The sequence below is a fragment of the Anas acuta genome, chromosome 2, assembly GCF_963932015.1.
Source record: "Anas acuta chromosome 2, bAnaAcu1.1, whole genome shotgun sequence".
Classification (NCBI taxonomy): domain Eukaryota; kingdom Metazoa; phylum Chordata; class Aves; order Anseriformes; family Anatidae; genus Anas; species Anas acuta.
The window spans coordinates 145,017,385-145,041,218 of NC_088980.1; the positions used below are offsets into that span (position 1 = coordinate 145,017,385).

At 40.2% G+C, this 23,834-nt stretch overlaps 1 protein-coding gene across 7 annotated transcripts in view; it reads left to right on the forward strand.

Moving 5' to 3' along the window:
- COL14A1 (collagen type XIV alpha 1 chain) overlaps positions 1–23,834 on the forward strand; it is a 124,216-nt gene that overhangs the window by 13,312 nt on the left and 87,070 nt on the right. For all 7 annotated transcript variants that reach the window (XR_011093177.1, XM_068672571.1, XM_068672569.1 and 4 more), the window contains exon 5: positions 2,720–2,806. Coding sequence is in view for 6 of the 7 variants with exons in the window: in XM_068672571.1 (XP_068528672.1) it covers positions 2,720–2,806 (87 nt within the window). In the remaining variant the exon portion in view is untranslated. The remainder of the gene's footprint in view (positions 1–2,719; positions 2,807–23,834) is intronic.

The following is a 23,834-nucleotide window of genomic DNA, read 5'->3' on the forward strand; positions in this document are numbered from 1 at the left end:
GTTTTTATTCAAAGATTCTTATAGCTGTGCCAAGTGGCTGTTAGTTGCTTGTTCCATGATACTATGAAAGGCCAAATCCTTACTGGTCTTCAGCTGTCAAATATGTTTACAGATTATGCCTAAGACTCTTATCTGACCTATACATATTTTTTGTATGTGTATCATAGTGAAAAGGTAATATTACAAAAAATTCACAGGCAAAACACTTGAGTTTTCATGATTTGCATTTTGAACAGCTCAGTTAAGTATGGTGTCAACTTGGCCAATCAAGACAGAAGTCTTCCTAGCTTTTTGTCACTGCAACTGTGTGTTTTTTAAGTACCATCCCAGTTAGGAAACCCACAAAACCACAGATTACTTTAGCATTAAAGAGCAGCCCACAGAAAGTCGTACCAAGTTCTATAATATTAGGTGTGGTTGCTTTTTAAACTAGCTCTATTCCTAGAAAAAGGAAAAGCAGAGCTGGCAGCTTGAATTAACAATGTGGGGGTTGTGTTCTACTCAGTACTCTCTTCCTTTGCTGCCAAAGAAAGCATGTAGCACTCAGTGAGACTGGAGTTTCTTTGACCATCTGATGCCTTGCATGAATAAAACCAGGTACAACATGTGTACAAAGACTTCCTTTCTCTGATCCTCTATTCCATGTTTTCTCTCCCCTTTCTCTGACAAGTAGTCACTGATTGTCAAGATGATAAAAGGTCAAACAAGTCCAAAGCTTTGAGAAAATGCTGCGTTCTAGTGCACTGGAAGTGTGTTTTTAATGCTGTTGTGTTGTAATTGATGCACAAAGCATTCTTCTCAAGTCTACCATAAGATTTTATTTTTAAAAGAGTATTCCTTTTATATAGTCAAGGGTTCTCTTTTATTCTGGCACTGCTTGTAAGCCATTATATATAGTACATAATTAACAAAGGTCACTGGGGAATTTCTTCCTTTAGGATCCAGCCATGAAGACATAGTTAAATTCATTGTGTAAAACTGGTGTCTTCCTGTTTGTTTTTCTTATGTGGTTAGGATTTTGACAATTAGAAAGGGCTTTCCCCAAACCAAAGCTCTCTATCAGCATGTGACTGGCCTATCTCCTGTGAGCGTTTTCAAACTTTTGAACCATTTCTCTGGAGATTTGCCCCTCCCCAGCACTAGCATTAGAAGAGGCCACCAGCACCTCCTTATTGGTGGCTGCTCTTAGACTTTATTCAAAGGAATGCTCTTAGTTGCTAAGCAATGGCATCCTTTCTGGCCTAGTAGTACTCCGCCAAATTTACTTCTTTTATTTTAGTTGGAGACTTGTTTATGTAAGGATTAAACCCAGGCCTCTGAGTAAGACCTGATGTCGTCATGGCTTTTTCTGTAGCACAACTGATATCCAAGATGTGCTGTGGTAAAAGCTGATTCCTCAGTAAGCTTGCAGACTTAACTTACTTCTGAATCAGTTTCACAACCGTTCCCAAAAGACAGAGGTGAGCTACAGCTACACACAATATATTAGTTTGGAACGGAGTAAAAACCTCAGTTACTTTTTTTCACCAGTATCCTATTCTATACCTGGAGTGTGAAGGCTGTAAATTCTGCAAGAGGCTTTCCACACTGAGAGGTTTGGTGATGGTTTGTTGTCTTCATAAGACCTTAAAATAGTCAAGTAATTATATTTTGGGTTGGGACTTGAGAGAATGCTGTTCCAGATACTCCATGTACAGTTGGGTAAATCAGTGAAATTCATTTGGCTTCGGTTTCACTTCTGCAAAACAGAATACGTGTATTGTCCATTTGATGTTGTATGTTTCAAGAGACAGATAACCTTCTTTCACACTCTCACAATGTTTTGTGAGGAATGTAGCACGGAGAGACTCTCATCTGGGCTAGGATTCAGTGTCTACTTGAAAGAATGTTGGTCACAAGTCTGGGCTACATAAACTAAAGCTTTTAATTGGAGTATAATTCTATCTTCTGTGAAATATATATATTTTTTTTCAAGTTCTTCTTGGCCATTGTAGATAGCTGGGGTGTTGAAACCAATTACTGTTCTAAAGAAATTCTGTTATTTTTTTTTCTAGTATGTGACTTTAGCAGTGGTTTTGCCAGAATCTTTCAGACCATGGTGGAGTAGATACTGGCTACTATTATAATATCAGGAATTGCTAATCAAGCTGGGTTCTGCTAGGCTGTTATGAGAAACCTGGGACATAATAAGTGAGGCATTCCACCCACTTGCGGGAGAAGAAACTGTTGAAGTCTGAGCTTTGGAGCAACTTTGCTTTCATGGGAATATTTGGTGCCCTGAGCACAGGTTTGGGCATGGGATTTAAGCGGGTTCTTTAAAGAGGATAATGTAACAGCTGGCTTATGTGCTTTTGTGCTGGATGACTTGCAGTGGAACTCTGCAGTACTGGACTTTCCCCAGCTAGCTTTGCCAGCTTTCTGGGATGTATTTCCAGCGCTGGCTCTTGTCATTGTGGGTTTAGATGTTGATGTCACTGTAGTTGGAGTCTCCTGAGTGAGGAGAGTCACTTTTCAGAACTTTAATGATGATGGTGATGGGGGCAGACTTGTAAAAATAATAAACCCAAAGGGAGGGAAAGAAAACCCGGTAACACTCACTTGTCACCTAAGCATATTGCAAGATATGCATGAAACTTCTCTATCTGGAAGAGCAAAATTACACGCTTCTGTTTGCACTGTTTCTGGTTTGACTGATTTATTTTTCCCCTTACTTTTCTAGTTAAAGATATAGAGAGAAGAAAAGAAACAAGTAAATCCAAGGTGAAGGATCCAGAAAAAACAAACGCGAGTAAACCAGCTCCAGAAGGTCAGATCATACCACATAGGACTTGTGTGATATTCTGATAGATATCAGTTTCTTTATTTAACTTGGCCACTGTATAGATTTTATTTAAATGATTACTTTAAATCTGTTTCCCAGGATTAAGTTAAACAGAAGGGAAGAATCAGTATTTTCAGGAATATTGGAGAGTTGCTACAACAGAGGGGTTGCTTTTAGTTCTGTGTTCTGTTTTATCACTTTATACAGTAAGCACTAAATACCACTATGAATAGCATAAAAGCAGGTTTTGAACCTGCATTAAAAAAAAAAAAAAAGGCAAAAAACACCATACTGCCTGTAGTTCTCCACTGGGTGCACTTTGAGTAGTAAAAAAAGAAATCCTAGTGTGTGTATGCATATTTATATGTATCTGTGTGTGGGGGGGTGTATATTTAAATACGGTTAAATAATCATAATGTATGAAAATCTTATATAATCATGTTATATATATAAATATATATAGAGATGTATACAGGAAAAAAAATATGATTTCATGTCGTCTTGCCTGCAAGACAGACTTGCACTATTAACTCTCACCTAAAGTCAAAGTGGTATAGTTTTATAATTATGAACGTGATAACTTGATACCTCTGTCTTAATGTGGGTTTTTATATATGATGAAAGCATTTGGAATATTTTGAAAGGGAATAAAAACAGTCTGCTTTGTCTAGTTGCAAGGAGCCAATCTTCTGGTGAAATGCAATATTGCTTGTCAGAAGAAGCTCATCTGAAATGGGCAATAGTATCTATTTTGAGCTTAATGTGTTCGTTTCCCATTTCTCTAAAATTCAAATAGCGTCTTCTTTATGAATTAAACCCAACAGTAATTATTCCCTTCAGCAGTTATTTATGATGTACAGAACAAGCACAGAGAAAAGCTTGATATGACCTTATTCTCTCTGAATAAATTGGATGGTTTTGAGGCTCCCATTTCTCCAGTCCCTTTTTGTTCTGTGTCCTGGTAACAAAGTATCAGAGACCTCATCCAAAACTTCATGAAGTCCATGCAATTTGTTTTTCACTTGAGTGATTATTGTCTTCTTAGCACATGTATTTGTGCCATGTTGAATTTATTTGCAATATACAAGTTTGTTTCCATGCAGCATTTTTTCGAGCCAAATTACCCTTAAGTTTATGACATTGGGTGCATTGGATAAAATGTTAATTGGCATTTAGTATAGAAGAAGAAAGTTATACCTGCAAGTGTATGATAGGGTAGCGATCTTTTTTTCATGTCTAGAACAAGATCGAGATGGAAGAAATGAGAGAAGCAAAGAAGGAAAATATGATTTTTTTTCTTACCGAAGGACAAGTGATAAAAGTTGAAGGAGGGAAAAATGGGCCTGTAATAGGAAAATCTTGATTAAATGCAGACAGAGGAAAGTGTCTGCCAGACTGTGGGAGAGGATTTATGATTTTTTCATGCAGTAGGGGCAAAAATGCAGTTGGCAAGAGGAGACTGGATCTGCAGCCTCTTCCTCTTCAGGATTCTTGTTTACTTGCAAAGTCTTTAACTCTCCTCCACCCCCTCCAACTTTTTACTCATCTAAACCTCTTTAATTGTATCAGAGCAAAATAGACTTTCATCTAGCACTTGTGAAAATTTATATTTACTGTAACATCTTTTACTAGAAAAATGGGCTATATGTTTGAAAGAAATGCAACATTTACAAATTTCTCAATCAGCAAAATAGACAAAGAAAAACCCCAAGCCTATGCTAATTTGTATGAACTCTTGCTTTTGTTTAAACCCATTCCCAATCCAGCTATACTGAAATGTAAAGTAATAAGACTTCTTTTTTTCCTACTGTCTAGCTATTGCATATTTCTTCCCTTTGCACAGTATAATGATTATTCAAAGTGATGGAGATTCCAACTGAGTGACTTCAGTGGGAGTAGGGTGAAAGTCCAAGCAAAAAAAAGTTGTGCAGAAATAACAGCATCAGCAAAAAATGCATAGCTGGAATAGAAGTGGATTCAAAATTGATACATAAAGAGAAATGGTATCAAAACTTTACTAGTTTAATGTGTAAAGACTGTTTTACCTCAGACTGAAATTGGATCAATGAATGAAAAAAGTTAATCGGTAAGAGTCTGTGAAAGAAATGGAGTAAAGAAATAAGAGCAAAATTTTATGGTAAAACCATGAAGAATAACTTGATCCTCTGCAGATGTTTGACAGGAAATGATCTGAGTATGACCAAATGAATTCAGGCCAGCAGTTAATTGGTTTCATAACAATTTAGTGTTATGGCTAAATTTGATGGATTTAATAGCAACTCTGATACATTCTATGGCTGTACTATATCCTTGATCAAGTTGGTGAGACTTTAGGAGTTAACACACAATGAAATAAATGTATAATATATTATAATAATATTATAATATAGTATAATATATTATCTGAAAATGGAGCAATCTTTACCCACAAATCAATTTGAAAGCAATCATTGTCTGGACTGGTATTGTCAGGAAATGGCTATGGCTTCTATTTTTGCTTGACTGAACGGATGGCAAAAGCTTATTTAACCATTTCTGCAAGTATTGGTGCCAAGTTTTGAAGTAAGAAGGTGTCTTCTGTGAACATCTGCCCCAAATCTTACAGAAGGATCATTATATAAGAGGCTGGAGTGTCTTTGCAAGCCTTACAAAGGCGAAGGTCATCAGTCTGTCTTCTCCATGTGGAGAACTGTCTGGCAAAATTCTCCAGTGTGAATATTAGACCAATTTGGCATTTTAGTAGGCTAGATAATTTCAACTGCATGTTTTGGGGCAAAGCTATTAAGGCACAGTAATAAACTTGTTAAAATTTATGGAAAAAGCATGTGGACTCTGTCAATAATACTGCAACTATTAAGGTGCAGTAATAAATTTGTTAAAATATATGGAAAAAGCACGTGGATGCTGCCAATAATGGCAGGTCCAGGGTATGCATTACGATAACTCTTACTGTCTGATCTCTACGTATCCTGCTAATTTTCTTGAAAGGCATGAAAGGCACATCATCATCAAAATTTGTCATTTAGAAATACTTAGCTAATAACTCTCTTCATGATCACACAATATAAAACAGATTTCACTTTCAATTTCAGTGGAACAAAGATTTCACCATAAGCCTTCTACTCACAGAAACCAATTCTTCACTCAAAAATGCAAGATGGATATCTATATTAATGATTCCAGATGGTTTCTCATTCTTCTTTTCTTCTGTGGTTTGGAGGACTGGTTCTGCAGTGCTGTCCCCTATTTGATTAGCAACTGCTTGAAGCTCTAGTTAGCTCTGGGAGGTGTGGGCATCTTCTCCTAACCTCCCAAATCTACCTTTTTTGTGCGTTTCTAAACGAGTTTGAATTCAGTTTATGAAATTGTCAGTGTCTTGTGTGGCTCGTTATTAATTTTTCCAGCAGCTTTAGTAACCCGGATTAAATTTTCCATCTGTTGCGTACTGCCCGTTCAAGTAGTTTGAAAAGATTGACTCCTTTTTTTCCTGCTTTAAGTACTGTGCTCTTATCTCAAATAAACCTCCCGTGTATATTCAGTAATGTCATTGTGCCAAATTAATTCACCTTTAATGTCTAGCACTCATACATCTAATGTTAACTTCATATTTGATTTCCAGAAACCTCCTCTAGCTCTTCTGAACAACCACTTTCAAGTGTTGAATCTTCTTCCTATATTTTTCAGAACCTGTCAGTTTTCAGCACAGTGATTTATCGCTGCTCTGCACTCAATCATGTCAGAAGCCTTTTCTCTTTCTCTCTGTTGAGATAAAGTTCACAGACTCAGCTTCATTCAGCATGCACTGATATTTGGAGAGGTGCCAAGGTTCAAGTACTCAATTCCCTCATGTACAAAGCTCCTTTCTGTACAGTGAAAGGAGTTAATACATTCTTTGCCTTCTCAGATGTTTTACAGTTTCTCATAGAGCTTCTGCAAGTGATTCTCTAATCAAATCCCTTTCAGGAAGGGAGAATCAGAGTTTTGACTATATCCTGTGGCAAGTATACGACTATATCCTTTCTTTTTATATTGTTTCAGTGTGTCTGAAATGTTTTTAGCCAACCATTTCAATGAAAACAACAAAGCAGTAAGGGCCAATTTTATCTTTTGTTTGCAAACTTCATTTGGGGGGGTTATTTGTGAGTTGGCATGGGTTAGCCTAGGCTAGCAGCCAAACTCCAACCTACGTGCCTGATCACTCCCCTCTCCAGGAAGATGGGGAGAAAATAGGAAGAACAGGAATGAAAAAGCTCATGGGTTGAGATAAAGACAGGGAGATTGTTTACCAAGTACTATTGCAGGCAAAATACACTTGACTTGTGAAAAAATTACTTAATTTATTGCCAATTAAAATAATAATAATGAAAAACTTAGTGGGAAACACAACCCCAAATATTAACCACTTGCCTCAACCCTTTCCCTGTTTTCTCTATAATATTTTTTTTCATTCTTTCACTGCTGTGCACGTTATCAGACAATGCAAAAGGCATATCATTCCTCAAAATATCACGGCATATGTATCTGATGTGTCTTATAATAGCTTTTGCAGTGGGGTCACGCTGGTCTTTGGATAGTGATAGAAATAAGAGGAGCAGTAAACTTGAAAAATACTCTGATTTGCTTTCTTCTTCCAGTACCTCTATCACCTCTGCAGGTGAGCCTTGACATTCACTCTGTAGCTCTTGAGTATTAAAGAGCGTTGGAAAAAGTCCACAGAGAAGTATATTAACATGCTTCTCGGTAGAAAAGACTCATCATCTAATTTATTAACTTGTCTTAGTTAATGTCAGATGCTTCAGTAAGTATTACTAGACAGTGTGAAATTAGTGCCATGAGGTATTTGACGAAGCCACAGGAATGAATACCTTCTGAACTTCCCCTGCTCCGTTGGCTGTTTCCAAGTTTTACTCACTTCATCCTGGCTAGCGTTGCTGCAAATGTTGGGTTTAGTTATGACACTTTTCTATTTTTTTTATTGCTTACTGAACTCTGAGGCTACAGAACTCATTAACTGTGTCTTTGTGTAACCTGTAATTAATTGGCCTTATTAACAGTGTTTCCCTGAGCTTTCCAGAGGGCACTTTAGCTTTTGCATTATGACAAGCCAGAAGAAAGAGATCATAACTGTTTTGTGTGGGTATATTTCCCCAGTGCTGTTCTGTTCCTCTTATATAGTCTTTAGCAGCTTCTCAGTCTTGCACGCTAATCTGCTTCTGCAATCTGAGGCTAAAAGTAAGGTTTACTGAACCTTACTTTTGGGTTCCCTCTCCCACTTTCAATGTGAGTTCTTTTTGTGTCGTGTTATGGCTCACGGGATCCAGCAGCCCAATATAGCCAAGCAGCGCTGCTGTAGCTCCATGTCCCCACATCCAACCAGCAGCAAAGCTGAGCAAGTAGTCCTGATAAGTACAGTAAAATGCATAAATACATGTCCGGCCACAAAGGTCAGCATGAGCAAAAGCAGACAGGGTTCACACTGACAAAAACATCAGTGGCCTCTTCACCTCTGGCTGATCAGGATGAAAGCCTGTTAGTGGGAAATGTGATCCCTCTGGTAACTGACCCCTGGATCTCCATTTGCGTCAGCAGACAGACACACGCCCAGGCAGCTGGGTCTCAGTTGACCTCCAGGCCAAAATCTCTCTAGACCTGGACTTCTTAGTCCCTCTGGTAGCCAGCTCCTCCAGTTGTCTCATACGGACACACAGATATCTGGCCCAGGCTTAGGGCTGCTTTGGTACATGGCTTCTGAGCCACTTAGCCTGCTGACACCTAGAAGAAGCACCCTTGCTTCTCCTGTTGCTGGCACCGTGGATGCACGAGAGCTTGTGGCCTGCCATGCCTGCTGCATTTGTTGGCATTTAGGCCTCACTTGTTCCACTTGTTGGCATCACAGACCGTAAGTCACCCAATTTCGTGTGCCTGACTTTGGTAGCTGTCATTTAGACCTACAGCCATGCACACAGAATAGAGAGCTTCTCACCTAGAAAATTAATTACAAAAGGAGTTTAATGAGAAGATGGGACAAGCTCTGTGGCACAGGGCTTGGCTAGGCAAGTGTACTAACCAGCCACCTTCATATGTGGAAGAGACCCTTTTTATTACTTTATCTTTTTATTTTCTCATGGTAGTTCCTTCCCAAATTACCTTGATCCCTCTTTTTCCCTCTCTTTGGTTCCTCCCCTAAACCTATCATGCTAAGACTTAGACAATCCCCAAATACTATTTCCTGCATCTCATAAGTCTCATTATCTCCTAGGCAGTAACCCCATCAGTCCGAAGGGTGCTCTGAAAAGCCTTTCCTTTGGTCATCATTATGGTTTCACCCCAGGACCATGGGCTGATGGCTCTTCTGTGATGGATGTGGGAATAACCCTGTAAGGGTGTTATTCAGGTTCTTCCAACTGGCATTGTAGGTCTGCGCTCCTTCATGTGTGAAGGCAAGCACATAGCCTAATACTCTGTAGGTTCACTTGTATTTTCATGAATGCATTATATTTCTCTCCCTGGAACTGGATTAGAAGCCTGAACCAAGATGGCAAAAAATATGGATTTATTGTATAAGGGTAAATTAATACTCCAGAATGACCACAGCAGATGGAAGAAAGGGAATTCCATTTCTTCATTGCACAATAAAACTATTGTTCATGGGCTGTGTTTCTTGTCTGTGGTTTTTAATGTGGATGACTTCTTTTCTGTCTTCTCTTTCCTGCCCCTTTACTCCTCTTTGTTGTTTTTTTTCTTTTTTCTTTTTTTTTCCTTCTCTGCAGTCTTACAGCCTGTGAGACGTTTGTCTTTCTCTGTGATTCCAGGATTAATGCTCTAATGGAATTTTCTTTAAATGTAAAATACAACCTCTCATCCTAGTTTAACCTGTTTTGACCTATTTACCAGTTCATTTTCAGTTTTTATTTCCAGGTCCCAAAATACATTCATCCAATTTTAAGACATGTGGCCAACTGCAATCAGAGCAATAGAGAAAAATATGATTTTTTAGATTTTTTTTTTTTTATCGTATACCATGTGGGTGGTGACCTCCTTCTTATGTGAGAGGTGTTAGCAGACCCAGAACTATGCTGGAAGACTGTGTTTTCCTGTTTTTGAATGCCTACTCCAATATCTAGACCATGCTATGATGTAAGCACGAGTTACAAAAATATGTTGCTGATCATGGAAGGTACCAGCAAGATACCCCTGTAATTAACGTTTAGTTTCTGAGGCTGTGCTGGACTTGTACAAGAGGCAAACACTGAACTACTTTGACCTGAGCTTGCACAGTAGGTAAAGCCCAAGGTCGCCAGAGACGTATCTTGTAGCTTTTCATAATTCTGTGATTAGTATTTCATAAGCCATGAGTTTTTGATCAAGTTTCTACTTAACTATTATTATTATTGTTGTTCCAGTGGAGTGCAGTATAATATTGAAGGGTTGCTTGAACTAGATGCAGCCAAATTTACAACAAAGCTGACAGCGGTGCAGTTGTATCATCCACAACACTGGTATATGTGCTAGCCTGCTCAGAACTAGCTAGCTCAACGATGTCTGCTATATCCCCCAATACAAAGTATATACATGGCCCTGGCTGTTAGTTTTTAGCATTAGTTTCTTAGATACTGCAGCATGTAGATGGATGCATTTCCTACGTGGGAGATGTGAAAAGTTCTTTAAACACTGTGTAGTACTTCAGCATGATAGGGTTCATTTTTGGCCATGTGTAAATTAAAGTTTGCATTGAAGAATAAAGTTAAGAATTAGTGATTGCATTTGTCTAAATATTAGGGTACAGCCTGCACATCCTTAAAGGATGTATATACATCATACCAAGACTTGAACATTTCACCTTTGCAGCATCTGTAGGGGGAATGTGGATGCATCACCTTGTTGTGTGTGAAGCAGGGTGCGTGTTTGCTGCCATTTAGCTGCCTTCAAACTGGGTACACATGTTTTGTGTAGGCTGTTATAGTTACTTCAGGACTCCCTTTTTTCTTTTTTCTTCTTTTTTATTTTTTTTTCAGTTTACTTTTGAGTTTTGTGGTTAGCAACTAGTGGAATATTTTAGTAATTTAGTAGAAAAATTACTTTTCAGCACCGTCTTGCAAGCAGTAAGATGAAGTCCCTTGGCTGACCTGATTGTGAATAGGTTTTGTGTGTGTGGTGTACACCTGCTTGTAACATTTGCTGCTCAATTAAAGGTAATATCAACATAAAAATGAATCTATTATCCATGTACCTTTAGGGGGATGACTTCAGATCCCCATGCATCCCTTGAGAAGACTGGGAAGTGCTTGGATCATGCTGCCATACTCTTAGGACATTTTGGAGCACCACAAAACGTTGACAGGCGTTTTTAATTGTGCTTCCCTCACCACACTCTTCTCAGTACTCTGAGACTGCTCAGCCACAGGAACAATATTATAGCCCCATTTTGATCTTTCTCACTTTTACATTTGGATAATATCTAAGGCTTTTTTCTACTGAACCTTAGCTCAAGTGGAGGATCCATGATGCATTCATCTCAGCTCCTGCTAATGGAAACAGCACCTGCCCATCTGGTCTTTGCCAATAAGACTCTCGCTTGGACCTTGGTGTGTCAGTGACTTCACTGCTGGTCAGATCACCATCCTGATGTAGTGCTAAAAGATCTCTGCTCCAGACTTCACTTAGAACCTGCCCAGCAGCTCTATCTGCAGCCCCCATCCTTGCTAGGTGGGCAAGGCATGGTGGCTGCTTTAGACAGTGATTGGTTTCTACTTCTACTACGCAAGAGATGGCTTCTTCCTCAACTTCAGCTGATGCAAATACCTGGTTAAAAACAGGAGTTGAAGACTTACCAGAATATAACGCTGCTTTCTTTGACCTTTGAATTTAGGATATCCCGTCCAAGCCAGGTGGAATTTGATGAGAGGCATCCTTTCAGTTTCCATGATAGTCTGTAAACCTATGAGCCACTATGAAGAGCTTTGTACATTTGGAACTCCTTCTGAGTCACTGGAGGACATCCAGAAGGACTCTTTTGCAGGGAAACTCTTGAATAAACTCCCTTTTACCTTCTGGAAAGTTTAGCTCACTGTGCTTTGGATGATCAGTGTTTATTCCAAGAGTTCGTCCTATGAATATCTCTGGAGGACATAGCTAAGCCTTTTTATCCTTTGACTACTTGCAACTTGGATTTCCTTTTTCAATAGCAATGCTTTTATAGACCTGGCCACAATTCTTCAGCAGACTCTTGCTTCCTGCCTCCCACTACTGGAAAACCTGATAGGAAATATCAGTACTGAGATGGACATTGAGAGCAGCCCTGAGGAGAAGGACCTGGGGGTGTTGGTTGATGAGAAGCTCAACATGAGCCAGCAATGTGCGCTTGCAGCTCAGAAATCCAACCGTATCCTGGGATGCATCAAAAGCAACATTGCCAGCAGGGCGAGGGAGGGGATTCTCCTTTGCTCTGCTCTCTTGAGACCCCACCTGGAGTGCTGTGTTCAGCTCTGGAGCCCCCAGCGCAAGAAGGACATGGGAATGTTGGATTGAGTCCAGAGGAGGGCCACAAGGATGATCGAGGGGCTGGAGCACCTCTCCTATGAAGTCAGGCTGAGGGAGTTGGGATTGTTCAGCCTGGAGAAGAGAAGGCTCCAGGGAGACCTTACAGAGGCCTTCCAGTACCTAAAGGGGGCCTACAGAAAAGCTGGGGAGGGACTCTGTGTCAGGGAGTGTAGGGATAGGACAAGGGGAAATGGCTTTAAACGAAAGAGCATAGGTTTAGATTAGATATTAGGAAAAAATTCTTTACTCTGAGATTGGTGAGGCATTGGACCAGGTTGCCCAGAGAAGCTGTGGATGCCCCATCCCTGGAGGTGTTCAAGGCCAGGCTGGATGGGGCTTTGGGCAGCCTGGGCTGGTGGGAGGTGTCCCTGCCCATGGCAGGGGGCTGGAACTGGGTTCAATCAAGTTAGATGAACTCTGCTATTTCTGCATCTTAGATGTCTGCGTGAATTATATTTCTTATAGTGTAGGCTTCTGCTGGCCACTTGAGAAGCAAGGTTATGGAAGAGGGCAGTTCTTGTTGTTTGTTGTGTCAAGGAGGAAAAATATGCAGATGAGTTTGAGAGATGACACCTTGCAGCATTTATTTCTACGAGGGGTAAAGGGCCATTAGTTTATTTGTAAATGTGTTGCAATCATCTGCATAAGAGAATTATGTTCTTGAGGGAAAGAAGGATGGAAAGGGAAAACCCAAAAGTAGCTGTAAAGGGTGGAACTGGGAAAGGGTTCGCTCTGAGAAATGCACTTTGACCATGGCAGAAGGAATCCCTGATTGAAGTGAGATAAGGAAAGAGAGGATCAGAGAGAAAGAGAAATATGTGTGTGTGTGTGTGGGGGGGGGTTGATTTAACAGGGTCTCTCATATTTTGTAACTGCTTTGTCTATTTACACAACATCTGTAAAATTGTGAATTATTTCATTTATTTACCTTAGCCTGCTTTGAAATTGTGTATTAATACAGAGATTGCTGGATATATTCCTTAATTTGTGTATGTCAGGCAAACTCTTGCATTGTTCAGGGAAGGAAAAGCTTGGTGTTAGCAGGTAAGGTCAGCCTCCATTCTTACGCAGGGATCCCACTTACCTCCTGGCTCCTCGTCTTAGCTCTGCTGCTCGTCTTCTGTCAGTTCATTAAGTTCATATACATGGTCATAAACAAAAAAACAACACACCTTATAATTCTCTTTCCATTCTGTCAGAGTAGAAAAAGAGACACATCCTATCTTGGACCTAAAGTAAGTTTTGTTTTCGCCGTAAAATGATCTAGTTCGTAGTATCAGGGTGTTCAGGTTCATAACCCTTCAATTACAAGACGTGTATCCTCATATCTCAGCACAGGAAATCACATATTTCTAGGTAAGTCTGAATCATTACCAACCAAACACCCTCCCATCTGGGCTCTTTGTTTCTTTGGTAGCTTTCCTCAGGGCATTGGCTTCTTTGTGCAATCATTTCTTACCTGAAGCGGGAGACTGCAATTCCCATGCTTGAGTGACTGATAATTGAAGCTTTGGCTTTCCTTCTCTTCTCAGGCTGCTTTTCATCTCTTCAGGTCATTAGCTGTTGAGCATCCCTCCAATCCACGGAGTGTGCTGGCACGGTTGGATTGTGCTGGCAGCAAGAGACTGCTACCTTCAGCCAGGTTCAGGGCTGTGTTGACATGTTTCATTACTGAAATACTTGTGTTACTACTAAGCTGAGACACTCCTTAACAGTTCATCCTGTGGCAGCATGAATTCTCATAATGCCACAATTTGAAGTCTGTAGGCTTGCTCATGACTCTGTATATGCTAGGTAAATATCTCTGTATATCATGAGTGATGATTGTCTTTGATGAAAGACACTACCTGGTCTTTGAAACTGAAGCTACATAGTAACGTGTTGAAACTCCGGACGTTTTTTTTTAATGTTGTGTGGCAATCTTGGAAGGGAGAGCCAAAAAAAAATAAAAATAAAGGTTTGGAGAGGCAGTAGCAGACTGCATCAGCACCCTCTGCTTCTTTAATAAGTGCTGAAGTGCAAGATGAAGACTTGTAAGAAAGCTGCAATCCTAAGGGACTGAGGCATTCACCAACAGATTCCTGTATCGTGGATTTACGTTCCAGTTGCATTGAGTACCCTGATGAACAACCTGCATTGCTCCATGCTCAGGACAACAACACAGGAGATTAAGGATAACATTTTAGTATCTGTTTTCAGGGACTGTGATCCTTGAAATGGCCTTGTCTTGAATACAACGAGGAGGTGCCAAGTCTTTTCTTTTGAGCTGTTAGCTGTACAAGTTCCCTTTCAAGGCTGTTCCTTACCACTTTGAGAGGGGAGTCTTGTTTCACAGCCTGTCTCATTCATCTGATACCAACGCTGGTGATCAACGTGAAGCAGGAGAGATGAGTTCAGGGTCACTGCCACCCTCACTGTGTAATCAGAGGGTCTCCGCGTTCCTTCTCGATCCGGTGATGCAGGACTCTGATTCTGGCCTGTCTGCGTGTCAGCACCCTTCGCCTGGTGCCCTGTGCTTAGTGAGCCTTGGTGTTACAGCAGAGCCGTGCCTCTTGGTTTTAAAGGTGCTGGTTAGGAGCTGAAACAGAATTTATTAGTCCTTGTTTCCCTCCTCAAAGATGTTCTCACCCATCTCGCCTGTCTGGTTATCTGTGCTGATTGTGCTCGTCTGTCTGCTAAAATGAGAGAGACCTTTTTCCTCATCCAGCTGCTGGGCTTTGTGTGTGTTTTTGGCTCATTATTCCCCAGTGAATGGAGCCGTGGTATTCTCACCTTGCTCTCCTGGAGTCCTCCAGGGACCAGTGCTTGAGCATATTCTGCTTCCTTGCATCCAAGAAGTCAGCAGGTCTACACAGTGGTGCAAACAGCTGTTTTAGGCGTAAATGTTAGCCTCAGGAGGGTTTTTGTTTGTTTATGTAGCACTGAAAATACACGATAAACTTGCTTGTCTTTTGCACTGATCTAAAAAGAATGACGGAGGGAGGAGAGCTGGAAGTTGTGAGCAAAGGGATGGTAACTCCTGCAGAAAGACTGGCTGTGGCCTGTGAAATATCACCCGTATCTCGTCTCTTCTCTCCCTGCCCCCAACACCTTTCACACTCGGCATGGAAATTTAGCTCCATACCTTGGGGGCAGGCAGGTGGTGTCAAACTGTGGCAGATGTTTCTGCCTTGAGTTTCGTAATGTTTAGTGTTTCTTTGTTCTCTTCAGAAGTAGTAATAACACATCACTTGGAAGCAATAATGATGTATCTGTTAGAGGTTGGTTGAGATATTTTTATGACTTTGGTGGGGCAGTTATGCTTGGCGATATCTTAAAAAAAAAGGAGAATGACACTCAGAAGCTCATGTTTTGTCTCAGCTAAATCACAGGTCCTTTGCCAGCCTTGCAACTGTTACTGTTTTATTAATCTGGGAATGGAAAACAGATGGGGGGAGGGAAACCCTAAAGCTGACCTAATAGCTTGTAATTATATCTCTGTGATGCAATGATTATTATTTATTGGGAAAAAAACTGAGCAAGAACAACTGACCAATTATTTATTAAATATTGAACAATTATTGCTTGGAAACATTGGAAAAGATCCTCTATTGAGCTCCACTGAACTATTTTAATAAATAATATGCATTTTATATGGTTGCCCTCAGCCTGCTCTTCAGGCAGCAGGGTGATGTAAGTGTGTGTACTGAAGTATGTGGTTTTAGGTTAGGGTCAGCAGTTTCGTTTTGATTATGACTAAGTTACTAACAAGCTAATGGCCAAACTGAAAACAAACCCAGATGTCTAAGCACAATCTGTACCTTGCGATAGTTCAGACACTCTGGTTTTTATAGCTCCCATAGCAGTTGCGTACTTTGGGTATCAACCACTGATTTGACTGAATGAATTAAAATAATTGTCTCTCTTTTTTTTTTTTTTTTAGCATAAATTTTAAATTCACTCTTACAGATTTTGATCATTTAGGTTGTTTCTGGACAATGTTTTCAAAAAATACCATATGCAATGTAATCATTAGAGTCTGGAGTGAGAACGACTTATCTTTGGTGGAGGAGAATCAAGTCTGGGAACATTTAAACAACACTGACAGACAGAAGTTCATGGGATATGATGAGATGCCCCAAGGGGTAAAGGAGCTGGCCGATCTCATTGCAAGTCCACTTTCAATTATCTCTGAAGGGTTGTGGCAACTGGGGGAAGGTTTCTGACACATGAAAGAGAGTAAATGTCACTCCTGTCCTCCAGAAGGGCAAGGGAACTAGTGGCCAGGCAGCATCACCCTGATTCATGGAAAAGTGATGATGCAAATTCTCCTGGGCACCATTTCCAAAGTATAAAGGACAAGAAGGTGATTAAGAGTAATCAGCGTGGATTTATGAAGGTGAAATCATGCCTTACCAAGCTGATAGCTTTCTTCAATGACGTGACTAATTTGGTGAATGAAGGGGAGGAGTGGATGCTGTTTACTTTGACTTCAGCAAGGTCTGTCTTCCATAACATCTTCACAGACAAACTGATGAGGTGTGAGGGAGGTGTGTGGATAATGGGGTGAATGGAAAACTGGCTGAACTGCCAAGCCCTGCGAGTTGTGATCTCTGCCTGCATGATGGTCAGGTGGAGGCCAGTCACTAGTGATGTACCCCAGGGTACCTCCACAAGTTTGTAGATGATGAAAAATGGGTGGAGTACTTGATCTACCAGCATGGTTGGGCTCCGTCCTGAGTGCCCTCAGGCCATAGAAATAAGCCAGCAGGAACCTCGCGCACCTCAGTAAAAGGCACTACAAAATCCTGCCCTGGGTAGGACTGTTGGGTCCAGTGCTGGGATGGACAAGAAAGGCATGGATTTATGGGTGGGAATCCTGCAAAGAGAACCAAAGTTCATTTTTTAATTGAAACAATTAAAAAGTGCTTGGAGCATGTTTCTGGTGAGAAGAAGCTGAGAGAGCTGGGACTTTTCAGGCTGGAGAGAAAGCAGCTCAGGGGGTTCTTTACCTTGTGTAGAAATACTCACTGGAAGGACTAAAGAGGGCAGAGCCAAACTCTTCTCAGTAGTGTCCACTCAAAGGACTAGAAACAGTGGACAGGAACTGAAATAACTCTAAATTAAAATATGAGAAAGCATGTTTATACTCTGATGGTGGTCAAACACTGGTTGCTCAGAGGGATTGTGGGGTCTCCATCTTTGGAGACACCAAACCTGACCTGACAGGAGATCCCTTCCCACCTCCCCACACTGTGGTTCTGGGTGCCTGTGGTTTCTGTGCATAGGGTGTTCACTCAGACACCTTTGTAAAATAGGCAAAGGAGGAATTGTTACATTTGACAGGGCAGGAATTTCATTCAAGGCTTTTGTAGGTTGGCACATGACCTCCAAAATTAGTGACACTTCTGAAGATCCCACATATTTATTTATACAAACATAGACATGGGTTACATTAATACCATTTCAAGAAATGCTTGAGTAATACAAGGGACTTGAATTTGAAGGTCTTCTGTACTGTAACTCTACTCCACCATCCCTTTTTTTTTTCTCCTGGAACAAGCTGGCCACAACATACTGTGCACCTGGCTCTACAGAGCTGGGCTGTAAAGTGAGGTCTGGGTAAATGACCTTCGTAGAGCTGCGGTTTGTTCTCTCAGGCAGGCTCTTTCTGTCATTTTACCTGATACATTAAAGCTGTATCTTAGTTACAAGCTCAGATACAGACCAGCTCTTTATCATGGTTTAGAGGGATTTGGACTTACAGCTTAATTAACCTTCAGGATTTCTGAGCGCTGGTTTTGTCCGCAGTCCCCTGATTCACTGCCTTCTAGATATAGCCAGAGAAAATGGTCTCAAGGATTTCACCCTTCACTAAACCAAAGGGAAAAATAACTCAAATGATGGAGTATTTGTGACACAGGAGTGGTGGATAAGTATGACCACAGTAATAAAAATATGTAGTTCTCTGCCTTGAAAAGTCATTTAGACTTTGAGACAGCTGTTTCATTTAAAACATTAATGCTCACAGATGCAGGACTGAGAGCAAAGAGAAGTGGGGAATTATCACTGTAATCTGCAGACGAGTGTCTTTAGCTTCATGTGCTTCATAGGAGGGCCTGTGGAACATCTCCATTGTAAATCATTATGGCTTAATGGTCATAATGTCTTGCCACGTTTACCTTCAGTTTCAGGAAAGATTTCAGCACTGTGTTTTGTTCTCTGTTGTCATGTTGCCTGTTGGAAGAGAAATACAAATGTATTGCACTCTCAGTTAAAAGACAGGGTGATTTCTTAACTCATTTTTCTGTCAAGATACACAAATAGAGTTTGGTTGGCAAGCTGCTGGAAACATAGGTACGTCAGTGCTATCAGTCAGAAATGGCACTTTGTTTCATAGTTATCTGCCTCTCTCCAGATTTATTCTGCCTCTCAAGTAAATTAAAACATTGGGGTATAGGAAGAAAGTTCTACAATGCTGTGTAGGGAGAAAGCTCTGGTAATTTCTGTAAGATAGGGCTTGCTGCTGCAGAAGTCCAGCTGTCATGCAGTGGGCATGGAAAGGTGCATAGAAAAGGGCTTTATGCTTCCTTTTCTCACAGTTGAGATTTTTTGCTATTTAATGTAAACAAATTAATTTTTATTTTTATTTTTTTTTTGGCAGCTACTGCGAATGAGTGTTGTCACTTTATTTTCAAAAGGCATACTTTAAATAATGACATGTATTTATGGCTGCATACTTCTTGAAAGAAGCAAATTGCTGTTAAGCAGGTATTGAACTGCAGCATTAACAGTCAAATGAAAAGAAAATCTTCCAAACATGATTAGACACAACAGACCTTAAGATTCAAACTCTCCAAAATAAGAAATTTGTAGGGCTGCCAATTGGGCAAGAGTCTTTTTCTGGAACAGAGCAAGGTGCATGGGAAAGGGCTGGCTGCTTTATTTTATTTTGTGCGTTGATTTTTATTTTTTTTTAAGGGAGCAGAGATGAGCTTCTGACCTCATTGGGCTGCTCTTTCAACCTAACGATGTTCCAGCATTTGAGCTCTTCAGATTCAAGCTATGCTTGGATCCAGTTCAAAGAGAAGCATTTGTGCTGTATGCATTTGTCTGGTCCTTAGCCTGACATATGGGATGTGTTAAACCGAGGTCTAAGTGCAATGATGATATCACCAGCACAGTGCAATAATATCAGTGTCAGAAGCGTGAACTGGTGAGTTGCTGCATTTTGGAGCTGAACACTGCTCCACGTCCCTCTATTTTTTAACCCTTTTTAAAAATAGAAGTAACATTTTGCTGCTGTGGAATTATATTGCCCTTGTCCTCAGTGGTGCTGCTGCTCAACTGTGGTGCTGTCGGACACTACTGAGCTATTTTCTATTCACTTTTGTCAAGTGTCTTGCCTTTTGTGCTTTGTTACTCCGTGAAGGAGTCTCCCATTCATGTTGTATCATTACTGACCTCCACTTGAACCATATTCCTTAACATTATTTGCCTTTTCCACTGTGACAGGGAGCGAGAAAGGAAACGACTTATTGCAGACTCAGTAAGAATTATAGTCTTCACTTGTCCTAGCTGAAGTGTGTGTTTTGGCTCTTGAAAATGCGAACGGAGTTTCGGACCAAAGGGAGGAAAAATATCAAATATATTTCTGCAAAACGTATCATAGCTGGATGCAAACTGAACAGGTTCTTCTAAGGCATGGAGTCCTCCTGTGTAGCAGTGCCTGTATTTGCGGCTTCTTCCTTTGCCATTCAAAGAACTTTCAAGGATTAGTAGTATTAAGAGTCAAAGAGCCACTACTCCAGTCTAAAAATCATACTTTTTCTGTCTGTTTCTTAGTAAGGCTTGTATTATTTTTTATTTAGGCTTCTTTTTTTGACATTGCTATCTCACTCCCTGAGTGCATGTGCGAAGAAGGGAATAACAGTAGGTTGAAAACGGAGCCTCAGAGAGGCAGTGCCAGTGTTTTCAGAAGCTTGCAGACCCTGCTTTGTTCCGTGCATCCTCACTGCTGCCAGAGCCCCTCCCAGCCCTGACTCTGTTCTCCATTTCCTTCAACGGGTTGTCTCAGGGGTCACATTTTGCATGCTCCAGTAACTCTCCCTCTGTCTCAGGAGGATCAAGCTGGACCATTTTCTCAGCATTGCCATCATTGGCCTCGCTGGCAGCCAAATTCTGAAATGAGTCTTGGTAGTTCAATAAGCACTTGCGCGTTGGAGATGCAGGCAAATGAATCATCTCTAACGTCTGGAGCCTGGAGAGATCAAAGGCAGGGAACTTCATTGGGTAGATGCAAAATTCCTTCACTGCTGGTTATTCTTTGAAAGATTTCCTTGAAATAAAGGCAGCAAGATCCATGTTTTCTGATGAAGGTAAGGCTGTTGGCAATACTGAAGCAGGTTTTGTGTGAAGACCTTCTCCTAATACATTGCTGTGAGCCTCATAGGTGGTGTCTTCAGAGGAGAAATTCTAAGCACATTAAATGTCTTCCCTTCATTCATGAGGAAATGAGCAGACCGAGCGCCTTCCTCCTCAGTGAACTGCCTGACAGAATGGCAAATTCCTTTTGCCAAGTGACACTAGGAAGACTGTAAATTTGTTATGGAAGGATCATGAATTTATTATTTTCTCCCCAAGAAACTCCTCCACCCATGGCAGGCAGATGCAGTGAAGACAGTTGCTGCTGTAAAATATGGAGCTTGCTTGACTTTACGATGTTTGTGTTTCTGTCATTTTCTCTAATCCAAAAATCGCAGCCTCTGTTACTGTTTGTTGTGGAATGCAGCACTTGAATTAGAAGTAGAATGATGCTGAATCATAGGAAACATTTTACAAAATCAGGCAACAGGTTACCTCCCTGCTGCCCTACTCTTGGAGCTGGTGAGTATTCTGTACATCAGAGGAAAGCGGTGCCTTCTCTCTCACCACTATTTTCTTAATAAATGAGTGAAAGGAAAATATGCACAACCTGCTCACAGTGTTGAAGTTTGTAGTGGGCTAAAGCTCTGAGTTCTGGAAGCATTTTCATATGAAATTATATGTTGTCATCCTTGTTCAAGAAATGTCTTTGAGAAAACTAACCATTAAAGTTTTGTTTAGATATTTGAAAAGTTCATAATTATCCTCCAGCACCATAGGAATCCATGACTCTGTATGGTGGTCTGAAGAGATTATTGAAAAAGACTTTTGCTGGAGCTGTTAATGGAAACCGGCTCTTCTCGGTGGGGTGTGTAAATTAGCTGCTACACACTGTGTCTTTTAGAATAACTTTATAAACCGGGATGATATATGGTGTTTGTGTTCCTAGCAGGTTTTAAAGATTTCTATACAGCATGTTGTTCTATTTAATATCTCACTGTTGTTTATTCCATTTTAGGGACCTTTCTACAATTCTATTAAGTACAACAAGGAGAAAACATAAGCAAATAGTGGGTGTACAGAAGTAACAAAACCTAAAAGTTTTATGCAGAAAAGATTCAACAAGTATCTGCTCTCTACGAAGAAAGAATCATATTCTCACATTCTGTGGCATTGCAGTACAGTCTTGGATTAAACCACACACGCTATTTTAACCAAAATAATTGAATGATGCTATCTGCACTGATCTGATGACGTGGAAATAAAGTATTGAAAGGAATGCTGTTACTGTTTTCTTTATTCTTCGGCCTTTGCTGCACTGAATGGGTTTACTAAAACCAATAAAAACGTCTATTCACAAAGATATACCTACAGTATTAAAGAAGCCCTATAGGCAAAACCTGTTGGTATGAAAAGAGTATGACCTAGGGTACTAACCGGGTTTCGTAGTAAGCCTAAGACTTTATTAGTTTTGAAGGGAAATACAGCCATGCAAATCCTGTTTTCCTCATTGGGCTATATGATTAAACTACCAGGATCATACTGAAAAGGTACATCTGTGCTACAGCGCAGCTGCTTGGATGTGAATCAGGGGTCCAGTTCTGTCATCCTTGCTGGTGTTGAGCAGTGTTAACTTTGCCAATAGCTATTTTGAAGCTTAAGAAGCTAGTCATGGCCAGTGTGAGAATGGCATAATTGAACTTTATGCTTAATGAAGACAAATGCTGTGAGTGATGAGGGCTGATTAACAGGAAGTTTATTTGGCAAAGATAATTAAAACACGGATTTTGCCATGACCAGTAAGTTCCTATTAAATCACAAAAAGGCAGATCTCATTCCTGTTGAAATCAATGGATTTTTTCCTATTAAATTCAATGATAGAAAGATTTGGACCTCCTTTGGATTTATCCTCCAATTTAAGATTTTTGTGATGCTTACTAAATGTTCCCCAGTGTTTACATTTTACAATGTGTTGCCAATTCAAATAGCGTTGTCTTGTACTGTAAAAACTAAAATAAAATATTTGTTTTGGCATCTCTGTAAGTGGAATTTTTGTCATGTGTTTAGAACTCATTCTACACTGCTAACTGCACGTAGGAAATGTTCCTGTCTCTTTTCAAGACATTTTTAGCACATGTGTAAGATATTAACTATAAATTTATGGATTGGGTTTCCTGGTCAGTGGATTTACACTACAGTAAGAATCTAATAATTTTTAAGTCCTTCTGCACATCAGATTGTTTTTGTCTGTGAGATTATCACTTCATTTTTAATTATAAGATTGTCACTATAATTTGATGTTAAAGTTTTGAGTTGCTAACCATGTGGTTTATTCCCTCAAAAGGAGCAAATAACTGGACATCTTATTGATAATTCTCAACAAATCTATTTGTTGAGCATCTGTGCTCAAGATCAGTTTGTTTCTAAGAATTCTTTACTCTGTTGGTCATTGCTGTCAGTATATCACCCTTGATGTTAATAGCCTTAGTCAGCTAATTTATGTAGTGGACCCTGAGGAGACTGATGATGGAAGTTGAGATGCAGCTTACCTCACTAATCAGCCTTGGTTTCTTTTTCTGTGTTCAGGGACGTGTTTTTCCTGCCTAAATGGTTGGTCATGCATGAGACCTTTTCCACTAACCTGCTTTGTTTTGACTTTTCTGCTTCCATCCTTGTTCTGTAGTCAGTCTTGCAGGTGGTTTGCTATTTTTAGAGTTCAAACACAGGTTCTTGCTTGGTGTACCTGCATAACATCATTCATTTCCCCTTCATACACTACCTTACTGTTACAGTCATGCAGCTACTCCTGTAGGTGGTGGCTATTCTATTTGAGGTTATGGAAACCTTTCCTTACACTCTTCCATGGTATACCTTCCACTTCCCTGCCTTCCAGTCATTTTCCCTAACTGAACATGGAACGTTTTCTTAGACTTCTCAATTTATTAGGAATTTGTTTCCCTGAAAGCCTTCTTGTTGGCTTATATTGAAATTTGTGTCTGAACTCTACACCCATTTCCTCTGATTTCTTCATTGGTAAGCTAAACCCTAAAGCATCTCTGGTGATTCTCATCAGATCTTTTCTGTTAATTTCTTATTGTTCCTTTATTTTTTTTGCTTCTTTTTCATACAT